Source organism: Mobula hypostoma, chromosome 4 (assembly GCF_963921235.1).
Source record: "Mobula hypostoma chromosome 4, sMobHyp1.1, whole genome shotgun sequence".
Lineage (NCBI taxonomy): Eukaryota > Metazoa > Chordata > Chondrichthyes > Myliobatiformes > Myliobatidae > Mobula > Mobula hypostoma.
In genome coordinates this window covers 193,811,543-193,834,327 of record NC_086100.1, presented here as the reverse complement: position 1 = coordinate 193,834,327, position 22,785 = coordinate 193,811,543, and the positions used below count along the sequence as shown (strand labels likewise).

At 43.6% G+C, this 22,785-nt stretch overlaps 1 protein-coding gene across 1 annotated transcript in view; it reads right to left on the bottom strand.

Annotated features, from left to right (window-relative positions):
• The window catches only part of fgf24 (fibroblast growth factor 24), a 103,140-nt gene extending 80,984 nt beyond the window's left edge, over positions 1–22,156 (bottom strand). The window contains exons 1-2 of the mRNA XM_063045146.1: positions 22,099–22,156; positions 21,919–21,955 (exon numbers count right to left, since the gene is read on the bottom strand). Of these exons, the coding sequence (XP_062901216.1) occupies positions 21,919–21,955; positions 22,099–22,130 (69 nt within the window). The 5' untranslated portion in view covers positions 22,131–22,156. The remainder of the gene's footprint in view (positions 1–21,918; positions 21,956–22,098) is intronic.
• Between the last annotated feature and the right edge of the window lie 629 nt (positions 22,157–22,785).

Genomic DNA, 22,785 nt, shown 5'->3' with positions numbered 1-22,785 from the left:
ATAGGTACAGGAGCCCAAAGGCACACATTCAACGATTCAGGAACAGCTTCTTCCCCTCTGTCATCATATTTCTGAATGGACATTGAACCCACGAACACTAGCTTACTACTTTTTTTTCCCTTTGCACTAATTATTTAATTTAGCATATATATATATATATATATAGTGAAATTTGTTGTTATGCCACCCAGTAACCTATTTACAGGACTAGACTAGTTACAGGACAATTTACAATGACCAATTAGCCTACCAATTGGTACATTTTTGGACTGTGGGTGGAAACTGGAACTCCCGGAGGAAACCTGTGCAGTCATGGGGTGGAACGTACAAACTCCCTATACATGACGTTAGAATTCAACTCCGAACTCCGACACAGCATGCCGTAATATCACTGCGCTACCGTGGCACCTTCAAGCTTTACAAGGGTTGGTTTTATGCAGTTCTGCCACTTAAAGGGGATCTGATGGGGAACTTCTTCACTCAAGAGGGTGATAAGGGAGTGGAACGAGCTGCTGGAGGAAGTTTTGGGCGCGGGTTCGATTTCAACTTTTTTAAGAGAATTTTGGCTAAGTACTTGGGTAGGAAGGGTGTGGAGGGCTCTGGTCCAGATGCAGATCCATGGGACTAGGCAGAATACAGTTCAGCATGGACTAGATGGGCCAAAGGGCCTGATTTGGTGCTGTAATATTCGATGACGTTATGACTCATCCATGCTGACCAAGATTCCCATCCAGACCAGTCAATTTCCTCTAAACCTTTCCTATCCATGTACCCATCCAAGTACCTTTTAAATCTTTATAATCTATCTGCCTCAACCATTTCCCCTGGCAGCAAGTTTCGTACAGCCATTACCCTCTGCATGAAGTTGTCCCTCAGGTTCCTTTTAAGTGGCAGAAGGATGAGTAACCTGCCCTGTCGAGGTTTATGAAGGGAGAACATTGGGTTGATGATCAGAGACTTTCTTCCAACTTAGGTGTCTGAAACTAAAGCTCATGGGTTTAAGGTGAGAGGGTTTAAGATTTAAGGGAGACCTGAGGGAAAGGTTTTCCCACACATAAGGTAGTGGGGATATGGAATGAGCTGCCAGAGGAAGCGCTACAGGTGGGTACAATTATTCGTTTATTTAGAATTACCTTTAAAAAAAGTTAGACAGGTACATTGACACTGGTAATGAGGAATGCTGCAAGCCTGGTTCACTGGTTCATCAGCAGATCCAACGGCGGGGGAGCTTCATGGCCTTAGTCATAGTAAGAACTAGGCCTCAGGCCATGGTGTCGCCTGTTTGGAATTGTCCAGGAGAGAGGTGTCGGAGTCGGTGTCAGATGTGGTGTGGTGTGGTGTGGCGTCCAAGCTGGTGTTGGTGCTGCCCTCCTGTGTTCGCCTGACAGATGACAGGCTATATTGAGTTTGAATGCAGACTGCTGCAACATTCATGGACTCAGGGACTTGGACTATGTTTTTTTTTATGTGTGCGTGCGACTGTATATTTACTGGTATGTGCTATATGCGCCTTGTCCTGTGTATGATTGTTGGTACTGTGTTTTGAACCTTGGACCTTGAATAATGCTTTTTCATTTGGCTGAATTCATGTATGGTTGAATGGCAATTATACATGAACTTGAACTTGATAAGAAAGGAGGGGTACGGTGAGAGTGAAGGCAAATGGGACTAGTGTAGCTGGGCACCTTGGCCAGCATGGAAGGGTTGGGGTGAAGGAAGGGCCTGCTTTGTGCTGTACTCTATATTTCTATGACAGTGGTTCCCCACCTCCTGATCCAAGCTCTTTTAGTGTCTGTGCGTGAGATCTTCTTCTCTAGGTTCTGGATGGCTCCACTATAGTCCACTTCTTAATTCTGAATTCCTACGTCATCCGAGTCAGATTCAGGTGAATTTATTGTCCCATACACCAGGGTGCTCACATGAGGATACAGAGTGAATAGTACACATGGTAATACAGAATACTACAATTAATACAGGGGAATCTTAGTAACACTCCTGCTCACTAAGAATGCTATCTTAGCTTGAAAGTTTCAATCGTCCTCCTAGGGCAACGGTGTTTTAAGAGGGAAGATTGGCAATGAAGAGATGAGGAGAGTAGTAAATGATTGGGGAAGAGAAAGAGAGGCAGTGAGAGAAAGAGTGACAGTAAAATAGAGAATGCGAGAGAGAGAGGAGAAGACAGACAGTACAGGAGGAGAAGAAAGAGAAAGACAGAGAAAGATGGGGAAAGAGATGAAGAGAGGCAAACAGGCAAAGAATGGGAGTGACGAGAGAGAAAGAGAGGAGAGAAAGAGAGAGAGAGAAAGAGAAAGACAGAGAGAGAGAGAGAGAAAAGCCAGAAGACAGAGAAACTGTAAAGGGGGTGTGGGTGGAGAGAGAAGAGAGAGAGAGTGATACAGACAGACAGGGTGAAACCACGACAACAGAGGAGAAAGATGAATGGACAGAAAGAGTTACAGGGGAAAGGATTCCAGACGTTGGATATGCTTTCAAAAGCACCATCATATGCCTGAATATGAAGGCTATGTCCACATTCTGGAATCTTCCAGCCAAGCACATAGTTTCTTTATATATACTGCATACCTGTGTTACAAATTCCTTTAATCAGAATCATGTTTATTGTCACTGACATACATCATCAAATTTGTTATTTTTGTGGTAGCAGAACAGTGCAATACGTAAAATGTACTTTAAGTTACAATAGGCGATATAAAAAGTAAATAAAATAATAAATATAATTCCATAAGACCAGAAGGTATAGGAACAGAATTAGGCTATTTGGCTTTTTCATCACGGTTGATTCGATTTTCCTCTCAGCCCCACTCTCCTGTTTTCTCACTGTATCCCTTCATGCCCTGACCAATCAAGAATCTATGAACCTCTGCCTTAAATATACATAACGACTTGCCATCCACAGCTGCCTATGACAAAGAATTCTACAGATTCACCACCCTCTCGTTAAAGAAATTCCTCCTCATCTCCATTCTAAAAGGATGTCCCTCTATTCTGAGTCTGTGTCCTCTGGTCTTAGACCCTCCCACCACAGGAGACATCTTCTCCACATCCACTCTATCAAGGCCTTTTACCATTCAATAATTTTCAATGAGGTTATCCCACATTCTTCTGAATTCTAATGAATACTGGTCCAGAGCCATCAAACACTCATCTTTTGAAAAGCCATTCAATCCTGGAATCATTTTTATGAACCTCCTTTGAACGCTCTCCGGTTTCAGCACATTCTTTCTCAGATAAGGGGCCCATAACTGCTCACCATTCTCTAAGTGAGGTCTCACCAGTGCTTTATAATGTCTCAACATTACATCCTTGCTTTTATATTCTAGTACTCTTAAATGAATGCTAACATCGCAATTGTTTTCCTCACTACAGACTCAGCCTGAAAATTAACCTTTAGGGAAACCTGCACAAGGACTTTCAAGTCCCTTTGCACCTCAATTTTTGTATTTTCTCTCCATTTAGAAAATAGTCTATGCTTTTATTTCTTCCGCCAAAGTGCATGACCGACAGTGTATTCCATCAGCCATTTCTTTGCCCATTCTCCTAATCTGTCTACATCTTTCTGTAGCCTCTCTATTTCCTCAAAACTACTTCCCCCTCCACCTATATTCATATTGTCTGCAAACTTTGCAACAAAGTCATTAATTCTATCATCCAAATCATTGACATATAACATAACAAGAATCGGTCCCAGCACAGATCCCCATGGAACGCCACTTGTCAGCGGCAGTCAACCAGAAAGGCTCCCTTATTCCCACTGTTTGCCTCCTGCCAGTCAGCCACTGCTTTCTCCATGCTGGAATATTTCCTGGGCTCATAGCCTGTTTAGCAGCCTCATGAGTAACACCTTGTCAAAGGCCTTCTGTAAATCTAAGTACACAACATCAACAGATTCTCCGTTGTCTATCCTGATTTTTATTTCTTTAAAAAATTCCAACAGACTTGTCAGGCAAGATTTTCCATTGAAGAAACCATACTGACTACAACCTATTTTATCATGTGTCTTCAAGTACCTTGAGACCTCATCCTTAATTATTGACTCCAACATCTTCTCAACCTCTTGAGGTCAGCCTAACTGGCCAATAGCTTCCTTTCTTCTGCCTCTTTCCCTCCATGAAGAGTGGAGTGATATTTACAATTTACCAGTCTTCCAGAACCATTTCAGGATCTAGTGATTCTTTAAAGATCATTACTAATGACTCCACAATCTCTTCAGCCCCCTCTTTCAGAACCCTGGTGTGAACATCATCTAGTCCAGGTGACTTGTCTACCTTCAGACCTCTCAGTTTCCCAAGCACCTTCGCTCTAGTAATAGCAACTTCACACACTTCATGGAATTCCACCACACTGCTAGTGTCTTCCACAGTGAAAAGTGATGCAAAATACTTATTCAGTTAATCCACCATTTCCTTGTCCCCCATTACTACCTCTCCAACATCATTTTCCAGTGGTCCGATATCCACTCTCACCTCTCTTTCACAGATCATGTATCTGAAGAACGTTTGGGTATCTTCTTTAATATTATCAGCTAGCTTAGTTTCGTATTCCATCTTTATCTTTTTAATTACTTTTTTAGTTGCCTTCTGTTGGTTTTTTAAAGTTTCCCTATTCTCTAATTTTTGCTCTGTTATATGCCTTCTTTTTGGCTTTTATGTCGGCTTTGACTTTTCTTGTTAGCCACGGTTGTGTCATCTTGCCTTTAGAACACTTCTTCCTCTTTGACGTGTGTATATCCTGTGTCTTCCGAATTGCTTCCAGAAATTACAGCAATCTCTGTTCTGCCATCATCCCTGCCAGTGTTCTTTCCCAATAAATTCTGGCCAACTCCTCTCTCATGTCTCTGTAATTCCCTTTACTTCACTTTAATGCTGAAACATCCGGCGTTAGCTTCTCCTTCTTCATATTTCAGGGTGAATTCAATCATATTATGATCACTTTGCCCCAAGGGTTCTTTTACCTTTAGCTCTCTAATCAATTCTGGTTCATTGCACAGCACCCAATCCAGAATAGCTGACCCTCTTGTGGGCTCAACCACAAACGGCTCTAAAAAGCCATCTCGTTGGCATTCTAGAAATTCCCTCTCTTGGAATCCAGCACCAACCTGATTTTCCCAATCTACCTGCATATTGAAATCCCCCATGACTATTGTAACATTGCCCTTTTGGCATGCATTTTCTATCTCTCATTGTAATTTGTAGACCACATCCTTACTGCTGTTTGGGGGTCTGTATACAACTCCCATCAGGGTCTTTTTACCCTCGCAGTTCCTTGCATAAATAAATTAAACGATTGTTTTAAACACTTAATTTATTGGTTCCTTAGCCTTCTTGACTTCTTGTGCTGCCTCCCACAGAGTTAACACCTTCAGCACCAGGTGTTGAGGTGGGGGCTGCCGAACACACAGAGGAGGATGTGAGGGTAACACACATCAAAGTTGCTGGTGAACGCAGCAGGCCAAGCAGCATCTGTAGGAAGAGGTGCAGTCGACGTTTCAGGCCGAGACCCTTTGTCAGGACTAACTGAAGTTACTCACTCTTCCTTCAGTTAGTCCTGACGAAGGGTCTCGGCCTGAAACGTCGACTGCACCTCTTCCTACAGATGCTGCTTGGCCTGCTGCGTTCACCAGCAACTTTGATGTGTGTTGCTTGAATTTCCAGCATCTGCAGAATTCCTGTTGTTTTAGGATGTGAGGGTGATTTTGTCTGGATGAAACAAGTCGGCCTGGCCAACCAGCACTGTTCAGCAGAGAAACAACAGCAGGCGTAGTTTGTAAAAAAAAAACCTGCTGCCTGTCTGTGGGCAGCTGTGGGACAGAAGTTAAAGACAGATAACAATCAGCACTCAGCTCCCTGCCACCTACCTCCCAAACCCCCGCACCCGCATCTCACCACCCTCCCCCCCCCACCCACCATCCCCGAGACATCCGCTGCTCCAGCCTCAATTACAGTTTTCAAACTTGAGAGATCACACAGGTAAATGAGGACAGCTGATGTTATCTGAGGCTAATGGCTCACAAATGTGTCATACGCCACTGCACATCGCCCACTAACCACACTACCTCACCTGCCAGAGTGCACTGGAAAGAGACTGTCACACTCCTGGTTCCCTTCCTTCAACCAGGAGTTCTTTTCAGGGGTAGAATCGAATCTTTGTATGTATCCCTGTTTAAATCAAGACCCTCATTTTAAAGGATGTATTTTTACAAAAACAACACCAAAAATCCTCCTGCTCTGTTCTCAGTGAGGTTATCAACAGATCTGTGTAACTATTTGTGCTTGTGTCTCTCACTCGTGTCGCTTCATGTTCTTCTGAAGTACTCTGAAGTGCAACAGTTCTGATGAAGAGTGAATCTACTTCTTACCTTGAATTCAGATGCCCCCTTGCCCCTTTAAATTCCTTGGTGTTTTCATAACAGAGGATCTGTCCTGGCATAGGCACGCAAGTGAAGGCACGGCAATGCCTCTAATTTCTTAGAAGTTAACACAGACTTGTCATCTCATCTGAAACTTTGACAAACTTCTATAAATGCACCATGGAGAGTATCCTGACTGGTTGCATCACAGCCCGGTATGGAAACATCAATGCCCCAGGAACGGAATAGCCTACAAAAAGAATCCAGGCCATCGCACAAAAAAAAAGCCCTCACCACCACTGAGCACGCCTACAAGGAGCGCTGCCACAAGAAAGCAGCATCCGTCAACATGGATCCCCACCATCCAGGCCATGCTCTCTTCTCACTGCTGCTATCAGAAAGGAGGTACCGGACCCTTAGGTCCCACACCACCAGGTTCAGGAATAGTTATTACCCTTAAACTATCAGGCTCCTGATCCTGAGCGTGGATAGCTTCACTCACCTTAATACGGAACTGATTCCACAACCTACAGACTCGCTTTCAAGGACTCAGCAATCCATGTTTTCAGCATTATTTATTTACCTATTTATTTTTTATTTGCACAGATTGTCTTCTTTAGCTCATCGGTTGTTTGTCAGTCTTTGGGCGTGTAGTTTTTCACTGATTCTGTTGTACTGTGAATGCTTCCAAGTAAATGAATCTCAGGGGAGTATATGGTGATATATATGTACTTCAATAACAAATTTATTTTGAACTTTGAACTTCTCTCCCTGTGCACTGTGCACTCAGCTGATGTTAACCCAGCCTCCTCGTACAGGCACTGGGTAACCCCTCTCAATGTCACTGCGCTTTATTGATTGTATCTCCACTAATAAAGGCAAAAGGTAATCTTTTTTTATCACAAGTACATCAAAACGTTCAGTGAAATGAGTTGTTTGCGTTAACGACCAACATAGTACAAATATAATCCATCTCCTTGATATTGTCACATGGTAACCTCTCTGCCTAGCATCCCTTTATTGACTGCATGACGACTAAATTTATTCCTCCAAGAGGACCACAATCTTGTCATAGGGTTTGGAGACTTGCGTGCCTCAATGATCCGGAGAGCTCTGTTGGCTGGAATCAGGGCTTTCTGCTTTGGCTCTTGGTAGGGTCACCCATGCCAAGCAGGTCAAAGGGTAGAGGCCAGACTAAGAGTGGCCCACCGGTCCTCCAGGTTCAAAGGTTCAGCTCAGGGCTAACAAACCCTGACTGGTAAAACAAAATTGTTATGGAAACAGCAATGAGGAATCCTTCTACGTACATCTAAGTGGCCAAGGACGGATGGAGATGAAAAGCCTTTATGGCTGCTCGGAACACCAGCGGCATAATTGGCAGTAAGTAAGTAGTCCATTAACTTGAATTCTGCTCCCACACACAGTTACCCCTCTCTCCATCACCATTCGATTCAGTGTATTGCCACTGAATCTCTGTAGGTCTATGCTGGAGAGCATTCTGACTGGTCCAGAGGCTCTGATGCACAGGAACACAAGAGACTGCAGAGGGTTGTAGATTAGACCAGCCCCATCACAGGCACAACCTCCCACACCACTGAGGACACTTTCAAGAGGTATTTTCTCATGAAGGTGGTACCCTTCATTAAAGACTCTCACCATCCATGACACACCCTCTTCTCGTCACCACGGTCAGGGAGGTGGTGCAGGAGCCTGAAGACCCACACTCCATCAATTCAGAGCAAGACGCACAAAATGCTGGAGGAACTCAGCAAGTCAGGCAGCATCTTTGGAGGAAAAAAAATAGTGAACATTTTGGGCCGACACCCTGCATCGAGACTTTTCTTTCCAATCCTGATGAAGGGACTCGGCTTGAAACGTCGACTGTTTATTCTTTTCCATAGATGCAGTCTGAGCTGCTGAGTTCCTCCAGCATTTTGTGTGGGTTGCTCTGGATTTCCAACATCTGCAGAATCAATTGTGTTTAAGCTTAGAAATTCAGAAACAGCTTCTGCCCCTACACCATCAAATTTCTGAATAGTCTATAAACTCATGAATGCTACCTCATTATTCCCTTTTATTTGCACCACGTATGTTGGCAATTTATAGATTTTTATATCTTTGCCCTGTACTGCAAACCAACACATTCTACATTATGTCTCAGTGATAATAAACCTGGTTCTGATTCTACTCCCAATCCAGTTCCCTCTCGCTGTCACTCAGTAACCCCTCTTCCGCAGTGCCCACTCGCAGTAACTCTGTTCCCACACTTGGTGCCATTTTGGCCACTCTGTTGTAGGGAAGATGTCTTTTAAATCGGAATAACTGCAAAGAAGATTTATGAGAAGGTTGTCAGAACATACAGGGAGTTAAATCGCCTGAGTTTAGGGAGAGATTGGCCAGTCCAGCTGCACAGGCTAGGACTTTACTCCTTGGCACACTGGAGGCTGAGGGATGACTTTATAGATGTGCTTATTGAACACTGCTGTTGGGCAGACAGACCTGTTTCACCTAGACGATCACGCTCATGCCCTCCTCAGTGTGTTTAGCAGCCCCCATCCCAACCACGCTGGTGCTGAACGTTTTAAACCGTGTGCGAGGCAGTGCAAGCAGTCAAAAAGGTTAAGGAACTATTTAATTGAGGTGCTTGAAGCAATGAATTATAGATTTGTATAGAATAATGTCAAGCATGGACAGGGTGAACACATTCAGTCTTTTACCTAGGGAAAAGAAATCAAAAACTTAGAGAGCATTGGTTTTCAGTGAGAGGGGAAAAAATTTAAAAGAGAGACAAACGAGGTGGCAGATTCTGGAATCTGGAGCATCAGATAATCTCTCAGCAGGCCGAGCGGCATCTGTGAAAGCAACTGTAGACAGTCGTTTACACAGCTCAGCACATCACAGAAACCCAGCTCCCCACCATGCACTCTGTAAAGCAGCCAACATAATCAAAGTCCCCACCCACCCCGGGCATTCTCTCTTCCTCCCTCTCCCATCGGGCAGAAATGACAAAACCCTGAGATCACACATCACCAGGTTCCAGGACAGTTGTAAGTCCTTTGAATGGACTAGACTCTTGACCTCACAATCCACTTGCTTTTGGAATTGGGTTATTATTGTCACATGTACAGAGATACAGTGAAAAGCTTGTCTTGTATATTGTTCCGACAGATCAAACCATTACACAGTGCATTGAGGTAGAACAATGCAAGACAATAGCAATGCAAAATAACATGTAACAGCTACAGAGAAAGTGCAGTACAGGTAAACCATAAGGTGCAAGATCATAATGAGGTGGATTGTGAGGTCAAGGGTCCATCTTATCATACTAGCAAACCATTTAATAGTCTGAGAACCATGGGGTAGAAGCTACCCTTGAACCTGGTGGCATGTATTCTCTGGCTTTGTTGTGGCCTTGCACCTTATTGTTTGCCTGCTCTGTACTTTCTCTGTAACACTTTATTCTGCATTGTTATTTTTCTACCTGAAGGCACTGTTGTAATGAAATAGAGTCATAGAGCACTACAGCACAGAAACAGGCCCTATGGCTAATCCAGCCCATTCTGTACTACTATTCTGCCCAGTCCCATCAACCTACACCTGGGCCATAGCCCTCAATACCTCTCCCAGCCATGTACTTATCCAAGCTCCCCTTAAAATCGAACCCACATTCACCACTTCTACGGGCAGCTCATTCCACACCCTCACCATCCCCTGGGTGAAGAAGTTCTCCCTCATGTTCCCCTTAAACATTTCACCTTTCACCATTAGCCTATGACCTCTCGTTCTCGTCTCACCCAAGCTCAGTGGAAAAAGCTGGCTTAGGTTTATCTTAGCAAGACTCTGTTGTGCAACTGGGCCCTCGATTTCCTCACGTGCAGACCACAGTCAGTTCAGATTGGAAGCAGCATCTCCTCCACAATATCCATCAGCACAGGCGCACCACAAGGCTGTGTGCTTAGCCTGTTCTACTCGCTTTACACTTATGACTGTGCGGCTAAGCACAGCTCCAATGCCATATTTAAGTTTGATGACGACACCACAGTCATTGGCTGAATCAAAGGTGGTGATGAATCAGCATGTAAGAGGGGGGCTGAAAATCTGTCTGAGTGGTTCCACAACAACAACCTCTCACTCAGTGTCAGCAAGACCAACGAGCTGATTATTGACCACAGGAGGAGGAAAATGGAGGTCCATGAGCCAGTCCGTATCAGAGCATCAGCAACTTTAAATTCCTTAGATTTATCTTTTCAGAGAATCCGTTCTGAGTCCAGCACAAAGAAAGCATGGGAGTGTCTCTTCTTTCTTAGAAATTTACCAAGATTTGGCAAGTCATCTAAAACTTTGACTAACTTCTGTAGATTGCGGTGGAGAGTATACTGACTGATTGCTTCACAGCCTGGTATGAAAACACCAATTCCAGTGAATGGAAGGGCCTACAAAAAATAATGGATACCTCCCAGTCTATCATGGGTACAGCCCTCCCCACCATTGAGCACATCTAAAAAGACCCCCCACCATCTGAGCCATGCTCTCTTCTCGCTGCTGCCATCAGGAAGGAGGTACAGGAGCCCCAGGACCAGTTATTACCCTTCAAATATCAGGCTCTTGAACCAGACTTCTCTCACTTCTCTCCCTATCACTGAAATGTTCCCAAAACCTACAGACTTTCTTTCAAGGACTCTTCATCTCATGTTCTTGATCTGTATTGCTTATTTATTTATTATGATTTTTTTTGTATGTGCACAGATTGTTGTCTTTTGCACATTGATTGTTTGTCCGTCCTGTTAGTTACAATCTTTCAATGATTCTATAATGATTCTTGGATTATATTGTATGCCCACAAGAAAATGAATCTCAGGGTTGTATATTGTGTCATATATGTGCTTTGATAATAAATTAACTTTGAATTTTGGACCAGGAACCCATGATCAGACACCAGGCCACTCTCTCCTGGTGCATCCTGTCTGGCTGTAGCACCACCTAGTTTTGGGAACTGCACCAACCCTGATCGCTGGGCACTGCAGAGAGTGGGGCGGACAGCCCAGCGCGTCTGTAGATGTGAACGTCCTTCCATTGAGGACATTAATAGCAGCAGGTGCAGAGAGGAGGCCTGGAAGATCATTGGGGACACTAGTTACTCCAACCATAAACTGTTTCAGCCGCTTCCGTCTGGCAAACGGTACCACAGCATTAAAGCCAAGACCTACAGGCTACGGGACAGCTTCTTTCTACAAGCCATTAGGCTTATAAATTCACATGTCTGCACATTGCGACGGAGTCATAATGCAAAGATTTTTACTCCCTCACGTTGTGGGACGGATGTAAGACTTCAGTAAATTCAAATTCAAATTCTTGGATTATTACAGATATCATCACATCATGAGATCTTGTCTCCCACCTGATACAGCTTCAACTGTCCCCTGCCTGCTTCTATCTCTTAACTAAGGTTTACAAAGGCAACCGTACATGGTGGTTAGTGTACACTTCATATTGGGATTCAATTCCCACCACTGCCTGTCAGAAGTTTGTACATTCTCCTCATGACTGTGTGGGTTTCTCCCCACAGTCCACAGTCACAAGGTGAGCGTTAGTGAGTTGTGGGCATGCTATGTTGACACGGGAAGCGCGGTGACACTTGCACAATCCTTGCTGATTTGAGCTGACACAAACCGCACGTTTCATCGTGTGTTTCGTTTGCGCTAACAGCCAACACAAACCAAGGGTGTGCTGGGGGCAGCCCAAAGTGTCGTCACACCTTCCGGCACCAACATGACATGCCCATAATGTTCACAGAACAACACAAGCAACAGCGATAACAACAACAGAACAGCTGCAACAAAACAACACAGTAAAACAAGGTCCTTTCCTCCCTCCCACCATGCACGCACACAGTGTCATGGGTTCTTCACGCCTGTGCGAGAAGCTAGAGAGCATTGGCCCCGAGGCTTTTAGGGCACCTGAATTGGTTAATTGTTGTTTAACGAAAGTCATTGATTGTTTAGAGGTCCTTGTGTTTTTCTCTGGTGACTGGCTCTTTGTAATACAGTCTCCCGGTGCTTTCTGTTTAATCTTGTTCAGTTTATTTTGATGCGCTCAGTGATTCTGTGTTCCTTGTATTATTTAAGCAGACACCCGATTAGCACAGATCATGGGGTCCTAGTTTTGAGAATGCTATGTACATGGTGTCTCTTGGCTGAGCCACCAATATTTTGTTGGATTTCTTATGAATAAACTCGTGTTGCTTTCTCTACATTTGAGTCTGTCTTTCCTCCTCTCTTGGGTTCTGACAATGCCAGCACACATCATGACACACACAGAGTCAATTCTCCCACCCCAGGATAGACCGACTTCAACAGCCAGCCTCAAAATCTACCTCATCATGGCTCTTGCACCTTATTTGTCTACTTCACTGCACTTTCTCTTAAGTGTAACACTTCATTCTGTGTTCTGTTACTTCTTTTCCCTTGTACTCTCCTTATATACGCAAACAACAGGAATTCTGCAGATGCTGGAAATTCAAGCAACACACATAAACGTTGCTGGTGAACGCAGCAGGTCAGGCAGCATCTCTAGGAAGAGGTGCAGTCGACGTTTCAGGCCGAGACCTGACGAAGGGCCTGAAACGTCAACTGCACCTCTTCCTAGAGATGCTGCCTGGCCTGCTGCGTTCACCAGCAACTTTTATGTGTGCTACTCTCCTTATATACTTGTGTTTCGGAACGATCTGCACACAAGGCATGCCAAAAAATTTTTTTTAACTGTATCTCATCATAGTGGATCCCAGTTAATTGGGACACATCGTGACCAGTACATATTGGCCCGATTGAGCAGAAGCTCCAATTAGCTGAAGTTTCATGGAAATACAGTAGATATTTCCAAAAAGTCTTTTTCTACCAAAATGGTATATTAAAAACTTCTGTTACATTGAGTAACAATCTATGCATTGAAATGAAATACAGAACAAATTAGAACACCAGTATTACTACAGTATCATGAAAGTGTTTATTAGTTCCTAATAGTTATCAACAGAGGAATTAATCAAATGTGTGCTGCTGTGTTCTTTGGATTGACTGCAAGTGAACAAAATCAGTGCAGACACCTAATGCGGATAACGGACTGCCTTCATACAATGCTTTTGGTGATTTCAACCTCCAAATCTTCATTTTCATTGTAACGTTCAAGATGATTGTCGATATCTTCAAATTCTTCATAGTTTCTAACTTGTTGAAGTAGTGAAATAGTTTCATTTTCACTCCTGGCCATTTCAGATATCTCCGAGCTTAAATGCTTGAAACCACAGTGAGCAAAATTGTTCTGAAGAGCGCCTTACACATCCTTTGGCAGAGTCTTATCACAACCCCACCACCCAAAATTACTAATTAGGGATGTGCGATAAATGCTTTTCTTGACAGAAATACCCTAATCCAAACAATGAAGACATGAAAGTGTTATTGCATTTAGCACAGTTGATCAGTCCCTCTGCTACTGAACTAATTATTCCACACCTGGCAGTTCCTTTCTTTGAGCTCTGAGTTTTTCAGAGATTTATAAAATATCAACACTTATAAAAACTGTTTTCTTGCTATTGATTTTAACAAGCCATACATGGGTACACAAGTTATCTCCTCTGCCCTAGTATTTGAGGATTGTGATCCAGCACAGTCTGGCAGTGAGCTATGTAAGGGGCAAGAGACCAAGTTATCAAAGCAGAATTAGGTCACTTAGCCCATCAAGTCTGCTCTGCAAAGCCTTGCAAAGTCAAGATTTAGAGCGGCAATCACTTTACAGTTCAGTGATAGCTGACCTGGTTTAATTTGATTTCCACTGTTATCAGTAAGGAGTTTGTACGTTCTTCCTGTGACCACGCAAGTATCCTTCAGGTGCTCTGACTTGCTCCCATATTCAAAAAAAGATGTACGAATTAAGGTCAGTCAGCTGTGGGTGTGCTATGTTGGTGCCAGAAGCATGGTGACATTTGTGGGCTGTGCCCAGTACATCGCAAACGGTCATGCAATTGACAAATTTTACTGAATCTTTCAAGGTACATGTGGCAAATAAAGATAATCTTAAACTTTAATCTAATATGATGACTATCAATGAAAGGTAAAAACCGGGGAGGAATTCCACTTTCTCTCCCCCTTCCTCTCAAGACAATCTTACTTTGGTTCTTGATATCTGATTTCAACACTGAATTTGCAATCTTCAGTTCACTCTCTCCATTTTATATGCTATAAAGTTCAAAGTTCAAAGTACATTATTATCAAAGTATGTATGCAGTATACAACCCTGACATTCATCTTCACACAGACAACCACCATGGAACCGGTACAAAGAAAACATCAAACTACCAAGCATAAGAAAAGAACAAATCAGGCAAACTGCAATAAGTACAGAATATAAAACCTCACAGAGTCATTGAAATATTTACAAATCCCCAGGTTATACTGTTTCGGTTCAGAGCCCTGTTTATTCAGGTCCATAGATTTTTCAAAACATTAAAGATTATCTTTAATGTTACATTGAAACAAAGTGGAATATATAATTTGCGTCAAGAATGTGCTGAGGGGCAGCCACACTTGCAGTGCCCACATAGGATGCCCATAGCTTATTAATGTTAACCCGTTCAGTACGTCTTTGGAAGTGGAATGTGGGAGGAAACCAGAGCACCCAGAGAAACCCATGTGGTCGGGGGGAGAACGTGTAAACTACTTACGGACGGCAGTGGAACTGGACATCAGTCTTACAGCCTGTTCTGTAAAACTGTTATGCTAACACTAATGGTGTAAAACGTTGAGTTAAGTGTTGTAGAATTCTAACTAATCACAGATAGAGAGCATTCTAATTGGTTGCAGCACTGTCTGGTATGGGCGAGTCATGGCACAGGATCAGAAAAAGCTGCAGATGGCTGTAGACTCAGCCAGATCCATCCTGGTCACTCACCTCCCCACCATCGAGGAATCTTCAAAAGGCAATGTTTCAAGAAGGCGACGTCTATCATTAAAGACCCCCATAACCCAGGCTATGCTCCCTTCTCATTGCAAGCATCAGAGAAGAGATACAGGAGCCTCAAATTATACACTCAATGTTTTAGGAACTGCTTCTTCCCCTCTGCCGTCAGATTTCTGAGCAGTCCATAAGCCCTTGAAGACTATCTCATTATTTTTTTGCTCTCTTTTAGCACTCCTTATTTAATTCTTTTTTTAATATATATAGTTCTTATTATAATTTATAGCACATTGGATCGTGGTTAATTGGGCCATTGGTTAATTGGGACAGCCGCTTATTTGGGACAACTGTTAAAGAACAAAAATGAATCGAGAAAGTAGCCGATATTCCCTTCATTTATTTGGGGCACAGTGCTGCTTAACTGGGGCAGGAGACTGTTTCTGAATAGCTTCTAACTAGCATCAGATGGTTGGGAGTGAAACTGAAACAATTTCACAACTTCAACAAGTTAGGAACAATGAAGAATTTAACTGTATCGACAATCATCTTGAACATTATTATCAAGGTATGTACACTATATACAACCTTGAGAATCATCTCCCTACAAAGCAAAGAAACCTAATAGAACACATTAAAAAACGAAGACCATCAAACACCCAGTGTGCCAAAAATCAAATCGTGCAAACAATAATAGTAAGCAAATGACATTCAGAACTGAAGTTCATGAAAGTGGGTCCACAACCACAAAGCCAGTCATTACTACGGACAATCCGGGAGCCCATTTGTTGTTGGCTACATCCTCAGTTCAGTGCAGGCAAGCAAACCTCACAGAGCAGTGAGCTGAACGCCGGCCTATCCCTCACCACCAGCCCTGACACTCTAACCTTTTCAATCTGGCCCAGCACTTAAATCAGACAAAAAGAGGGTCGTCCCTTGCTCTTGGGCCCAAGCCCCGTTGCCTCGATTCAGCCTTGCCTCGGCTCTGCCACCTCAAGTCACTTCCAAGTCCGGTCCGGCAGCCCAGCTTTGGCTCGCTCACCGCTCTCGGACCTGGGCCGCACCTCCTCGACTGGGCCCGTACATGCCACTCTGCAACCATCCTGCACCTTCAAGACTTCAGTTCACTCGGCAAAAATGGCAGGTGCTACTGACAGTTCAAAAGCTTAAAGAAAAGTTACAGGCTATTGATTGCAGTGATCGTTTCTGAGGCAAAAGTGTGACCAATAAAGTAATTAATAGTTGTTTCTGCTGCCAGCAAGTCTTTGCTGTCCTTCACCAGAGCCATCTTGAAATGGTTACCTTTCTGCCTAATTCAGATACTTTACAGAAGAATTAAAATGTTTTCTTTCACTGGGAACCTTTCTACCATGATAAACGTTCACTCCTATTACCCACAGTATATAGTGGCTACGGTCTGAACCATCAAAGTGTACAATACGCTGTGATTACAGGCTACTCTTTGAGCACAACCCAGACCTCTACCATCAAGATGGTTAAAGGCGGTGAGCACACAGGAACACCAGGATAAACTGGTACTCAAAGTTCAAAGTAAATGCGTTATCAATGTACATGTATGTTACCCTGTAATGAAATGGAGGTTCACTTTCTTACAGGAAAAACAAAATACAGAGAAAACTATACATAAACAGACAAAGACTGACAAACAACCAATGTGCAAAAGAAGACAAATTGTGCAAAAATGAACAAACACTCCTGATAGTTAAATATTTTGGGTGGCGCTGTAGCGTAGCAGTTGGTGTAATGTTTTACAGCACCAGAGACCTGGATTCAATTCTGCCGCTGTCTGACTCAGATTTCAAATTTATTTATTAATTTATCACATGTACATGGAAACGTAGTGAAGTGCGTCATTTGATTTAGCCGCCAACACACCTAAAGATATTCTGGGGGCAAACTGCGTGGGTTTCCTCCAGGTACTCCGGTTTCCTTCTACGTTTCAAAGATGTGTGGGTTAAGGTTAGTAAGTTAAGGTCATGTTATCTTGTGCAGGATGCATGATTCTAACAGTCCGCCCCCAGCACACCTTCGGACTGTGTTTGTCATTGATGCAAATGACACATTTTACTCTATATTTCCACACTTCGACATACAGGTGACAAGTAAAGCTAATCTTTAAAAATAAAAATTAATACTGAGAACACAAGTCCTTGGAAGTGAGTTTGTAGTTGTAGAGTCAGGTCAGAGTTGTGGTGATTGAAATTACCCATGCCAGTTCAGGACCCTGATGGTTATAGGGTAATGATTGCTCCTGAATCTGGTGCTGTGGGACCCAGGTCTTCTAAGTCACACCGCTTCCTGATTTGGAAATGTACAGTATTGACATTTCATTATCATTAGGTTTAGACCTGGAGCTGCCTGCCCAACTGCACTGTGGAAGTTTCACCAGATGTAGTACAGAGACACAAGAAGCTGACTCATTTCCATCTTCTCACACACAACAATGGTGGTCTCATTGATATCAACCAGAAACCAGACAATGAATAACAAGTTCCAGTCTATCATGATTTTCACTTATTTCGTTGAAACTAGAGTTAAGAATATGTTTGTGTCTTTAAAAAAAATAATGCTTAAGGGACATCACGGGGAAATACCAGTTCTGTTGCTGAGGGGGTTTATAGCAAGATTATAAAGAATTGTGAGATCATAGAAGTTAAATTGTGTTGGCGCATGGCCAAGTGGTTAAAGCATCGGTCTAATGATCTGAAGGTCGCTAGTTCGAGCCTCAGCTGCGGCAGCGTGTTGTGTCCTTGAGCAAGGCACTTAACCACACATTGCTCTGTGACGACACCAGTGCCAAGTTGTATCGGCCCTAGTGCCCTTCCCTTGGGCAACATCGGTGGCGTGGAGAGGGAAGACTTGCAGCATGGGCAACTGCCGGTCTACCATACAATCTTGCCCAGGCCTGCACACGGGAAACCTTCCAAGGCACAAATCCATGGTCTCACAAGACTAACGGATGCCTCTATATATATATATAGAAGTTAAATATTATAAAAGTTGTGAGCTGATTGAGATCTAAAACTCTGTTGTTTAAAAACTAGTTCAAGTTGGAAGTCAGCGGTAATTTTAGATTATTGTACTGAACACAGCAAATTTAGATTACCGCCGAACATTGTGGGGATGCCATGTTGGAGCCAGAATGTGTGCGACACGCGCAGCACATCCTTGGGTGTTGGAAGTTAAGCAGATAATGCTCTTCACTCTATGTTTGGATGCACCTGTGATAAGTCCGCATCTGAGGCTCTTCTCTGATGGACATTGGTCTGCTTAGATACTCAAGAAACACTGAGGAAGGGCAGGTGAGTGGAGCAGAGGTACGCATCAGTCTGCCTGCACGAGATAGAACAACTCTGTTGGCAGACGGGACTCATTAGCAAAGCCCTGCCTTTACTCAAACCGGGTAAGTTTCCTTGAGCCACGTCTTCTCCGATCAGAACAAAGGGTTCAGTCAACCTGAGCAGATCAGCAGGCACCTTGACGCGGCTCTGCTCTGAAAGACAGCATTAACTCTGCCGTAAACACAAGGGGTTCTGCACGTGCTGGAAACCTTGAGCAACAAACACTAAATGCTGGAGGGGCTCAGCAGGTCAGTCAGCATCTTTGTTAGAGGATGAACAGTCGATGTTCGGGCTCAATCCATTCATCAGGACTCCATCAGGTGGAGCTCTGACTGAGTGTAGGAGATGGAGGGGGGGTGACCTTATAGGGTTAAATTATAAGGTCTTTTTCCCATGAAAAAGGAATCTGAAACTAGGGGGCAAAGGTTTCAAGTGCACCTGAGTGACAATTTTTACTCACCGAAGGGGGTCAGAGCTGCCTGAGGAAAAGGTTGAGCAGGGTACGTTAACATTTAAAAGACATTTGGACAGAGGCACGGATAGGAAAGGGTTAGAGAGATATGGGCTGAGGGTACAGGACCACATCTCCAGTTCAGCCACAGTCTCATCCCCACTGCCAACAGATCCTTGGATCAATGTGAAGAACTATGCTACAAACGCGAGAAATTCTGCAGATCCTGAGCAACACACACAAACTGCAGGAGGAGATCAGCAGGTCAGTCTTCATCTACAGAGGGGCATAAATTATACATAAATATACAACAAAAATAATCAGAACAACATGAGTGCAATTTGGGGGACGTGCTACCTCACACTATACCTCCTTCAATGTGCACTAATGTCATCTGATTTCAAAGTTCAAAGTACATTTATTATCAAAATATGTATATATTATACAACCTTGAGATTTGTTTCCTTACGGGCAGCCACAAAGCAAAGAAAGCCGAAAGAGCCCGTTAAAAAAAGACCGTCAAACACCCAACGAGCGGGGGAATGAAAGCATATCGTGCAAACAATAGAAACAAGCAAAAGTGTTCAGAACTGAAGTTCACAAAAGAGGGTCTGTCCACAGACACAAAGCCACAGCCTCTGTTCAATGCAGAGCCGAGTAAACGCCGTGGAGCGGTGAGCTGAACAAGCCCATCCCTCATCTCTGGCCCTGACACTCTGACCTTTTCAATTGTGCCCAGCGCTTAAATTGTCTCCCCAACATCAGGTTCTGTTATATTTGTTACGTTTGTAATGTATTGTACTGCAGCAAGCAGATAACTTTCATGGCATTTATACCCTAGGTGTGAATGTCCACAAAAATAAACACCGGCAAATGAGTCAGAAATCAGCAGCACCTACATATTTATTTATTATTTGTTATCAGTTAATTCCTCTCCACAGGTGCTGCCTGACCTGTTGAGTTCCTCCAACACTTAGTGTGCGTTGTTTTTTTATGGGACTGGTTTAGATGGGTCCCGTGGGTGAGTGGGGTCGAAGAACCTGTTTCCACACTGTATTATTGAATGTCTAGCTGCTGAAAGGAGTGGTTTGAACATTATCTTTCCTCTTCAACTGGGAGAATGCCGTACACAGATGTATTCTTTATCCTGTGTGTTGACTAGTGTTGGGTGTACCCTGTCTTCTTGTGCATATTGTACACTTGGAGACATAGTCATAGACCATAAGCAATAGGAGAACTAGGGCATTCGGCCCATCATGGATGATATATTATCTATCTCTCACAACACCATTCTCGTGCCCTCTCCTTGTAACCTTCAAGACCTTATTGAGCTCCACTTTAACAACACACCAACAGGCCTTTCAACCTGTCGAGTCTGCGCTGATCATCAAACAAACGTTTATGCATTCCTTCTCTGTTCTCCCAACATTCCCTGCCACTCCCTCCAGATTCTGCTCTCCTGGGGGATTTTAAGGAATCAATTAGCCTACCGACCCACAGATCCTTAGGATATGGGACACCAGGGAAATCCGACAAGATCACAGGGAGAACCGACAAGCTCCACACAGGCAGCACCTGGTTGTTAAAGCCATAAAAATGTTCCATTCAGTTATAGTTTTTATTTCCAATCTTTAACGTTGTCATATATCCTCCTCCCTGCATGCCTGTGATGCCTTTGTGTGTCTTTGGATATGTTTGCTGTTATCTGTGCCTGTGTACAATATGTGTTTACATGAACAAGTCTGTATGTGAGTCCATGTACCTGTGATTATGTCTGTGTGTGAGTATGTGTGTGTGTGTGTGTGTGTACGTGTGTGTATGTGTGTGTGCATTTGTCTATTTAAGTGTCCCTTGTAGGCTTCAGTATATGAGTATGTGTGTGTGTAAATATGTGTCTGTGTGAGTTGTGTGTTTATTCTGTGTCTTTTTATCTGTCTGCTCCAGCCGCGCGTGTGCCTCTGCGTGTGTGTGTGTGTGCGTGTGCGTGTGTGCGTGTGCGTGTGTGCGTGTTTGTGCCTCTGCGTGTGTGTGCCTGCTTCTCTGCTGTGACACAAACACGAGAAAATCTGCAGATGCTGGAAATCCAGAGCAACACACAGAAAATGCTGGAGGAACTCAGCAGGTCAGGCAGCATCTATGGAAGTGAGTTTCGGGTCTAGACCCATCTTCAGGGCTGAGTTGTGTCAGCCGTGAGTGTCATTTTGTGCGTGAATGCATTGCTCTGTGTCACTTGTGTGTGTGTGTGTGTGTGTGTGTGTGTGTGTCATTGTGTGCTTGTTATGTCTGCAAGCTCTGTGCGTGTGTCGCGGTATCTGGCGTGTACACCCGACTGTCTCTGCGCCACTTTCTGAGTGTACAGTATATCGGGACAGTGTGCTTCGGTCTGACTCCGAGTTGATTTCAGGTTTGCTTACAGCAGTGGTGCACAGCTCTCAACCACCTGCGCGCTGCGTTACCCGGTTTAACCCAACACTGAACCGAATCGCACACGAATGAATGCAAGTCTTCTAATTACGTCGGCATATTAAATTGGAAACCTTTTTTTAAAAAAAGCTAGTTTCACATAGCCCTATAATACGTCCCCATATTCAGGACGATTAATATATTTTAGCTGCTTTAATAGTTCTGTAATCACACACGAAAGTGAACGCATTAATAATAATGTTCTCCGGGATTAAGCCTTTCAGATTAATATTACACAATACACTATACGAGAACAGGGGCGTTAACTTTTAAAACAAATACACGCTGGCATTCCGAGAAATAAATAAATGAAAAAGAAAGTCATCTCTCACCTGGATTAGGAAGGACAGGGTAAGTAACTGCAGGTACCTGCAAAAGGGAGAGAAAAACGTTACCGTGAATGTTCGCAGTTTTTCTTTAATAGAAACTCCAACTGTTGTCCAGACAGACTAACGCGTCGGCTTCAAAAATAATATACAACACGAGGCAAAGTATGAAATTGTTAAACTTACAGGCACATAAATCTCGAAGGCCGAAGAAGCATCTTGGATCTGAGTCTGGCTGGAAGTGTGAAGGAGGTTTAAGTCCAAAATAATCCTAGTTTGTGTTAGACAAAATTCCAAAGTTTCCGCGCTGAGTTGAAGCACCTTCCGAAAGACTTTGTTTATGTTTTGTTGTTGTTGCGGTTTTATTTTAAAAAACTAATGGATACCAGACCACATTTATACACACAAACACACACACACACACACACACACACACACACACACACACACACACACACACACACACACACACACACACACACACACACACACACACAGACACACACACACACACACACACACACACACACACACACACATACATACACATATACACCCCACTCAGAATCACGGGTTAAAGTCGCTGGTTCGGTAAGTGCGGCAGGAAATTTAAACGCTCTCCAAACAAGCGGGTAAATATTTGTTCAACCAGATGTAATGAATTGCCAACCTGTGTCTGTGTGTCCAAGTTCCCTTTTTAAAAAAAATCCAAGCGCTAGCTTAGCGCTCTCTCCAAACAGCTCACAAGATACATTCAGCTGCAGCCAGCCGGGACGCGCAGACACATTCACTTCAAACTGCCTTCAATTGACATTTTTGTTTTCCTCCTCTGGGAAGACCTGAGTGCGTCTTTTTTTTCCCTCTCTCTTGAAA